This window comes from Gossypium hirsutum, chromosome D11, assembly GCF_007990345.1.
Source record: "Gossypium hirsutum isolate 1008001.06 chromosome D11, Gossypium_hirsutum_v2.1, whole genome shotgun sequence".
In the NCBI taxonomy this organism is placed as follows: domain Eukaryota; kingdom Viridiplantae; phylum Streptophyta; class Magnoliopsida; order Malvales; family Malvaceae; genus Gossypium; species Gossypium hirsutum.
Genome location: NC_053447.1, coordinates 29,007,625 through 29,016,420, shown reverse-complemented (window position 1 = coordinate 29,016,420; position 8,796 = coordinate 29,007,625). Strand labels below are relative to the sequence as shown.

The following is an 8,796-nucleotide window of genomic DNA, read 5'->3' as shown; positions in this document are numbered from 1 at the left end:
AGATGCTGACGTGGAAGGAAATCGCGTCCTTGAGAGCGTGATTTCCTTCCACGTCAGCATCTCGCGCTGACGTGGACGCGATTTCGGCCCGCGCGTGAACAGTACCCAACGGTCAAAAAAATAAAATACCGGGCCCATTCGATAAATTTTAAAAATATAGGACTTTTTTAGTATTTTGAAAAAATAAATTTTGAATCTTTTTGTACTTGTATTTATTTTTTTAATTAATTAACTCTTCAATATTACATCAATAGCAACAAGTACCAACAAGATTTGAACCAAGGTACTAAGGGAAAAGAGTAAGCATCTTAACCAACTAAGCCAAACTAATTAATTGACATATTATAGAAATATTGTTATTATCTTAATTATATTACTTACGTTCTAACGATTTATCGGACATATTCCATACACGTGTCAAATCATAAAAAATAATACAACAATTCTGTAAAAAAAATCCGGTGTTTACTTCAAATAAATAAGGAAAATAATGTTTTGAATGTTTCAAAATTCAATTTTAAACCGAAAAAATCAAATTTAGGGGCAAAAAAGGATCTTTTTCGATGAAAACTATGGCAAACCGCCTTCGGCTGTTTGTCAGCGCGTAGATCTCGAAAAGTTATTCGAAATAAAAAAATCGTCTCAATCGGACAACCAAGTGAAAAGTTATGGCCTATCAAAGTTTTCCAAGCTAAAAAACATAAACTGTTCATCCACGTCAGCAAATCACGTCCTCGTAGGCGCGATTTGTGTCCACGTAAGCAAAGGGTGCTGACGTGGACGTAATGTTCTGACACGTCCCCTGACATCGCGCTGACGTGGACGCAATTTCGGGGAAAATGATCTATTCTGATAAATAATAAAATAACGGGCCTATTTCGGTAAATTTTAAAAAAATAGAGTTTTTTTTGGTAATTTGCCCGAAAACGTGGTTAAAAACAGTAATATTTCCTTAAAACTATTTTGAGCAATTTTAGGGAAAGAATAAATAGTAATTAGCCTAAATGCAGATCACTAGAAAACAGCTCAGCCTTATAAACTACTCATCAACCAACCAAAAATAGAAAATTTTAATTTATGAAACAACCCACCATGAGACGCCACGTCATCGACACCTAATCCTGACTGGGTAAAGAGCCACAAAAGGTTTGGAGCCAGGTGGCGATGAATGGGAGAGCTGGAGCCGCCCTAACCCAGAAGTGACACGCGTGTTACAACCTCGTACGTGGCTAAATCCGCATCGACACTCATACATTTTCCTACTACGTAAAAAGGAAACTAACCAAATTTTCCATATAAAGCTCTTTTCACATTCATTCACTTATGTAAACACCTCCCAAGTTCCTTGCATCAACTACAACTCTTTTTTTTTTTTTTTCATCACACACTTAACCATCTAACAAAGAAAACAGGAAATATGATCAACGTTCTTTATTTTAGTTAGACTCTCCATTTGTTTCGGTTTTACACCATTGTTACCCATAAAAACCTTCCTATAGTTAGCAAAATCGCAGGGACTGTTATTTGATTTCCTTGTTTCCAGAAGATTTGCCTTCTGCAGTTCAAACCCATCTCTTCCTATACAAAGGTACCTTTAGTTTCTTTCCCTTTTTTTTTCTTTTTTTTTTCTTTTTTCATCTCTTTATACGTTTCTTCCATTTGAGTTTCGTGTTTGAAAACACTTAGGGAAGGGAGGGTTTTATAGAAAATTCAATATGTTTTTAATTGTTTTTGCACTTATGCATGCAATGAGAATACCCAGAAGTCAATAGGAATCGTTTTTTGGTTTTATCTCGATGACCCCCAAATCCTATTTGGATTAGATCCAAAGAGATTTTCATTTAATTTTCTTCTCTCTTATCCTTTCCAATGAGTAAATTAAACAAAGCCAAACATGCAGAAATTTTCATATCAGCGTAAAAAACAGCTGTCGTTTGCAATCATATCCTTTGTTCCATATCTGTTATCTATATATAAAAAAAAAAAGCAAGTTGGACGCCGCTGCTAGCTCATAACTTCCTCTATCATATACATTTGTTTTGCCACGCAATTTCAATTATTGGCATGTATATAGATCACGTTGATGCATATCTTTTTCATGGTTCCTAAGGCTTTAGTCTCCAAAGGAAGCAAAACTTGAAAGGCCTTCTTTTCATTATTTGAACAAGAAGATGGAGATTGTTTATCAGCCTTATATTGACCCTGAGTTTGAGTCCCTTATTGAACGAATCAATGCTCCAAGGTATTGCAAACAAAATGAATTAATTATATTAATTACTTGTTTTGTTTGATAAATAAAAACGAAACCTGGCTTGGTTTAATTCGCCAGTTTGGTGTTTTGCAGAGTTTGTATCGATAACGACACATGCCAACACTGCACGGTTGTCAAGGTTCAGAATAAACTAAACTATTGATATATGATGTTTGGTTTATATATAAAAGGGTATTTGTGTGATATTTTTGGGGTGTATGCAGTTCTCTTCTAAAGAGGCTTTTAAAGGGAATATAGCCATCTGAAACGCAAGAATATAACATGGGAAACCAACCCTTCTTCTTTATTTATGTCATCGTTCACAGGTGGACAGTGCAAACAGGCATGGGATTTTGCTAGAAATGGTCCAAGTTTTGACTGATCTCGACCTTGTTATATCCAAATCATACATTTGCTCCGACGGTGGATGGCTCATGGATGGTCAGTGGCTCAATGCTCCTCCCCACATACCATCCACCATAAAGTATCAAACAGTAATTTTCAGTCCCCCTAATTCGTTTGTTTTTCCCTTTTTGGGGTTGCATGGCTTGCAGTGTTCCATGTGAGAGACCAGCTTGGGAAGAAAATCACTGATGAGACTCTTAATCTTTACATACAACAGGTCTCTTCTTTCCTATATTTTTTTCTGATATTATATATATATGGAGTAGCAAAGTTTTGATTTATTATGGTATGGGGGGTTTTGATTTGTTTTCTAATGGGAAAAGGAAATGATAATTGACAGGAACTTTGTGATACTAGGAGGAGAGGAGGGGTTCCAAAGGAATTACAAACATGTCACAAAAGGAAGCTGAGGCCATGCCATATCTCAACAGAGCATACGGCCTTGGAGATAACTGGAAGGGACCGGCCTGGCCTCATGTCTGATATATCTGCAGCCCTATACGAATTGGGATGCCATATTACGGCAGCCGTCGCGTGGACTCATAACGGCCGCATGGCCTGCATAATTCAAGTGGAAGATGGACTCAAAGGAGGGCCTATCATGGTTCAAAAACGGCTGGCTCTAGTACAGGAGAAGCTAGAGATTGTAGTTGAGGGCCATCATGAGAATGGAGATAAGAGGAGTGTACTGTTAACCGCTCCGGCAGCTGATAGGACACATACGGAACGGCGGCTCCACCAAATGATGTACGCCGACAAAGACTACGAACCATGTCAGGGATGTGATGGCAGCTGCAGGCACTGGAATGGGTGTAAGAAGACTCATGTGACGGTTGAGACTTGCAAGGAAAAAGGGTACTCGCTGGTGAACCTGAGGAGTAGGGACAGAAACAAGCTATTGTTTGATACGGTTTGTGCCTTAACCGACATGCAATATGTTGTATTCCATGCAGCCGTCAGCTTAAAAGGCTCCATGGCTAATCAGGTAAGTCAACTTGGAAATTCTTGCAAATGTCTCGCAATGTTATCCTTGTTAATATGGTTTTAAAATTGTTTATTTTTTCAACTTCCAGGAATATTTTATAAGGAGGCAGGACGGCTGCAGTTTGGTGTCGGAAACTGAAAGTCGTAAACTTGCCCAATGTTTGGTTGCGGCAATCGAACGAAGAGTTTCCCATGTTAGTTACATAAAAACATTTAAGTTTTTGGTTCAGTTTCCCATGTTTTGAAATGTGTTAGATACGGACAGATGAAGTGGTACAAAAGTAATATAATCCTTTTATGTGATGGCATTGACGCAGGGGGTAAGGCTGGATATATGTACTGAAAACAAGATGGGGTTGCTGTGGTATTTAACGAGGGTGTTCCGAGAAAATGGGCTATCAATAACACGAACGGAGATAGGAACACATGGGGAAAGAGCAAGCGGATGTTTTTATGTTACAGATGCTTCAGGGAATGATGCAAATCCAAGAACGGTGGAATTGGTGAGACAACAGATTGGGGGATCTGTTTTGGTTGTAAACAAGTGCCCCAATTCTTCATTAAGTGTCAGCAGAAGCAGCGGTGAAATGGAAGAAAGACCCAGATTTTCATTAGGAAATCTCTTGTGGTCTCAGCTTGAGCGACTTACATCCAGTTTCGGTCATTAAGGAACCAAACTACCCTTTCATGCTGTAACTAAACTACCCTTTCATGCTGTAACTATGTCATTGTCTGTACATAAATTTCTTCATCTCTTGGAATAAATCAGCAATTGCTTACATTGATTCTTTCCCCAAAGCAATTCTTCTATGAAAATTCAAAGTAGAGCAGGGCGTTAGTTTTTCCTACAATACAAACCTGTCCCAAGCCTGCATCAAACAACTTCCTGATAAGCATATTGTAGTTTCTAGCTAAGCCATTATGCATCGCTCCACAAAGATACATAACAACTTCAATCACTACAGCTCCAAATTTTTCTCTGATCAAACAGCAATTACATAATTCATTAGACACAAATCCACGTGGAAATCACATAAGCATAAAATTATCCAATTTTAACTGGGTTTTATGTACAAAACACAGTTTCTAGAGCCTTAGCTTGGACTGATGGAACCATACACATATAACCATGAAGAATCTAAATTTCAAATACCCCAAAGGTTTAGAGTTCACATGATCTCTTCAATATCAAGCCAGTCATTTGATTCCTTGGTTTCAGGGTTACGAGCACTTACCTCCTCAGACCCAAGATGTTTATCACCAACACAGCTAACATCTTTAACCGAGTCTGTAGAGCTCCTGCCAAGTTGAACCCAATCTCTTGAGTCTTTTGTTGAAGAATCAGAACCAGATGTCACTTGCTTATAACTTATTGGCACACTATCGTCATCATCATTCTCAAGGTCACTGAATGAAACATCCTCATCATTTCCAAGTGGGATTGTGGTAGCACTTCTGCCAAATGCCTCTGAAGTTTCCTCCTCTAACCAGTCATCAGCATCATCTTCAAATTTCTCAATAGAAACTCCAGATGAACCAGATGTTGAATGTTGATGTTTAATCACTTTCATCGGCTCTTCCTCAATGACAGACTTGTCAACAACCTGCATCTCACCACTCTGAACTGGATGCTGCTCTGTTTCAATTTCAACAACTATAGCAGTATCGCCTTCTTCACTTCCAGTTGCCTTGAGTAGCACTGCCTTTGATTGACTTGAACAAGGCAATGAAAGAGACTCTTCATGTGGTAAATCAGCTGTTATTTTTGAAGTGTCTCTTTCAGAATGATCTTCTACCACCTTCACCTTCGCTCGATACTGTAACCCTGGCATTAACATCTCTCTAGCTGCAACTACCTGCTTGTAAACCATTAAACAGTTAAAATTGTAGAAAGGGAATGAGGAACAGAGTTAAGGAAGCTGAATCACAAAAGAATAATGAAGGAAATGATGAGCATAAGAGTAAAAAAATGTGTTTACACAAAGATGGTCACTGCAAGGAAATGTCAGGGCTGCTAGCAGAACAGATTGGCAAAGCAGAATATTTGATATACTAGCACTTCTTTCTCATGAGAGAGAATGAGTGAAAATGATGTTCAAGTCTAGAAAAGACATTGCTGAAAACTAGATGAGTTTCTAATTTCCTATCTCACTAAGAATTTCTTTTGCATCTTTTAACTGTAACTATATGTTTTTTTCTCATTCCCAGAATTTGGTAAATGAATTCTTAAAGAGACACCTTGACAACATACCCTACAATAAATTGGAAAAACAAAAATTGGCGGTCAACCAATGAAAACAAGAAAACTGGCGAACTTACTTGGGGAGTAGACAAAAGTTCTGCATCATGTTCATTGAGTTGGGGATGTAGAAGTATAAAATAGATCTTCCAAAAGCAACCCTCACTCATATATCCTGGGCAAATTTCAATCCTAAGTGCCGCCAATCTTGGTGCAAGACGCTCAATGGCTAAGGCATGTTCTTGTTGTGCATCATACATGTCAAAATCTGAAATTTAGAAAAGAAAAAACATACAAGGATACTTGTAATCAGCCAAATTCATACCTAAAACACTGATAAGCATAATTAAGGACAGACCAGCCCTTATGGAAGTTGGCAACCCTTAGTTAATATAGAGGCAATGAAATGGTGCTGAGATATGCCATTAAATGCAACTTCATACAAGACATCAAAATATTCAGCCAACTTCTCAAGGGTGAAGAGCCAGAAGTTTCCATACTAGCGCATGCGCACATATATATTGGCCATGCAAGGCAGCTAAATAGAAGAAAAGACGTTAATTTAACCAAGAATCAGCTAAAAAGAAGGCATGAGTATCACCAAGAAGCAGAGGACGGTATAACACAATATGACCAGAACAAGTACTACCTTACACTCCAAAGTTTCCTAATTCAGAATTAGAAATTAATTGCATAGAGCAAAGAAGAAATTCACAAATCATTAATAAAAGATTATATAGAAAGGTCTCACGTAAGACTGATGAGCAGTTCTGATAATTGCTTTAACACCAATCAGCCATCCAACTACACAGAGCACCCTAAAGCAGGCAGGCTTATACACACGACAATATAAGCAGCCAAACCTTCCTATACGGGGGTTTTCAGCTAAATCTAATAGAGATTACAAACTTAACCTGATTGAGCAACTACAAAGCATAAAGCAATTGGGCGATCCTTCAATGGAAACCAGAAAGGGCAAGAAGAATTACAACATTTTATATTAGATAATCAATATGCACAGGAATAATCAATAATCAAAATCAATCAAATAAAATCCCAATTCGCAGGAAGAAATCTCCAAATAAAAAGAGAAACAGAGGGAATTTACCAATGAATGAACAAAATGTGGGCTTTCTTTTTTATTAAAACATATCAATCCGCGAAATTAGAAAGTAAATTACCATCAAAATCATCATTATCAGGTACGGGAAAATCGAGCCAAGTTCTTGGATGCATCGCGATATCCCTAGCGAAGGCAACAACATCTTCCGTCACACCGACAACGTTTCCGCTCTCGTATTTTTCAAGATTCTCTTCGTCAGATCCCAACTGAAGAAAATTCGAAGCCATCTTAGTGAACTCCGAGACGGCAATATTTTTAGACAGTTTCGAGATTTCGGTCTTGAACTTCCCGCCAATCTCCGATAAATCGCTACGTATTCCCGATATCAATGCCTCATCGGACGCCTCATCCCAACCATCGGACGGTGGTCGGAGGGATTGTTCATTCTCAGTGTGATCGAGTTGTTGGTTCGATGACCCCAGAGGAGGCGGGGCAAGGAAAGAGGCAACGCCCCAGAATTGGCGGGTTAGGGTTTTGGTAAGCTCGGAGATGTCTTCTTTAACGCCACGAGGAGTGTTGGGATCCGACGAAGGATAGGAATGGGAGGGAGAGGATTGATCAGGGTCAAGGTCGGGTTCGACTTTGGGATTCGGTGCAGCATCTGTACGGTCATCATCGTCTTCGTCGAGTTTCAGCGAGTTGACAATGGATCTAGATAACCACGACATTATTATTTCTTCCCGTTCCTGTTCTATCTTGTTCTTAAAGTCCGAAGTACAGTTTGGAGGGACGAAAAGAGGAGGAAATAGAAACGGGTTAATTGCACTAAAAATCATCCTACCTATATTTGAATTCTAAAATATTATTATTTAATATTTACGAATTAAATACTACTTGTATATAAAAAAGTCAGTGATTAAAAAAAAAAAAAGCTGACACCTCATTTTTATAAATCGAGTCTAAACAAAAAAGCTGAGATCTCATTTTTATAAATCGAGTCTATAAATATTATTATTAGATATTTACAAAATTATTATATATAAATAAATTGAGATAAAAAATTAAATTGTAAAAACTATACAAGTTAATTGCGAAAATGAGCCTAAAAGTTACTGTACAAGGATTTAAATGGCAATAGGATAGGACCATTCTTTATTTGGTTGGGAGGTTAATGGGTGTTTTATAAGTTAAATTTTTTAATAAATTAATAATAATATATATGTTAGAATATTAAACAAAAGAGTGATCATCTTTATTTTTACCCTTACCACCGATTCTTCAAACAAACAATCAAGAAACACCATTTTTTAAGTTCTAAGGTTCGGCCAAGCTTGCTTCCATGCATGTGAGTATTCTTGGGCTCTATTTTTCATAAATTTTATATTTTTGAAATCGTTGTAGTTTAATCTAATTAGCTTGGGTGTTAAATTGTAAAACTCTTAAAGGTTTTAAGAGTTTTCATTGATGAATTTTAAGCTTTTTGAATGTTAAATGGTAGATTTTGAAGTTTAGAAATGAAATAGGATTTATCTGGAAAGTGAATTTGGTTAGTTTTGAGTTTAGAGACTAAAATAAAAATAGTGTAGATTTGATATATAATTTTTTTGTAAATATTGTTTCTATAGGATTAAAGAATGATGAAATTGAAAACGGAGCTTATTTGTAAAAGATATAATAGTTTCGGTTTTAGAGACTAAAGTGAATAAAATGTTAAAGTTCAGAAAATTGTATAAAATGAAATTAAAAGTTCATATGCATGTATTTGAGTATTATAAAGTATAAGAATTGATATTTTGAACTTAATTATTGTATAGATCAAGAACTAGTAGATAATTGAAGAAAAGGGAAAATTAC

General features: G+C 36.9%; 2 protein-coding genes across 6 annotated transcripts; one reads left to right on the top strand and one right to left on the bottom strand.

Annotated features, from left to right (window-relative positions):
- The first annotated feature begins 1,325 nt into the window (after positions 1-1,325).
- Positions 1,326-4,419, top strand: LOC107913314 (ACT domain-containing protein ACR1). 5 transcript variants are annotated; one of them, XM_016841859.2, is made up of 8 exons: positions 1,326-1,588; positions 2,169-2,242; positions 2,345-2,390; positions 2,578-2,692; positions 2,806-2,873; positions 2,997-3,641; positions 3,730-3,834; positions 3,958-4,419. In XM_016841859.2, the coding sequence occupies exons 2-8, from the start codon at positions 2,172-2,174 to the stop codon at positions 4,306-4,308; spliced, it is 1,401 nt and encodes a 466-aa protein (XP_016697348.1). In that variant the 5' UTR covers positions 1,326-1,588; positions 2,169-2,171; the 3' UTR covers positions 4,309-4,419. The 5 variants fall into 5 exon arrangements, with proteins under 5 accessions (XP_016697348.1, XP_016697347.1, XP_040959951.1 ...); XM_016841858.2 differs by having other exon boundaries at positions 1,327-1,588; positions 2,111-2,242; XM_041104017.1 differs by lacking the exon at positions 2,169-2,242 and having other exon boundaries at positions 1,327-1,588.
- Positions 4,420-4,600: 181 nt separating this feature from the next.
- On the bottom strand, positions 4,601-7,786 carry LOC107913313 (uncharacterized). The gene is made up of 3 exons (XM_016841857.2): positions 7,061-7,786; positions 5,960-6,147; positions 4,601-5,496 (listed from the first exon to the last, which is right to left on the bottom strand). The coding sequence occupies exons 1-3, from the start codon at positions 7,776-7,778 to the stop codon at positions 4,810-4,812; spliced, it is 1,593 nt and encodes a 530-aa protein (XP_016697346.2). The 5' UTR covers positions 7,779-7,786; the 3' UTR covers positions 4,601-4,809.
- Between the last annotated feature and the right edge of the window lie 1,010 nt (positions 7,787-8,796).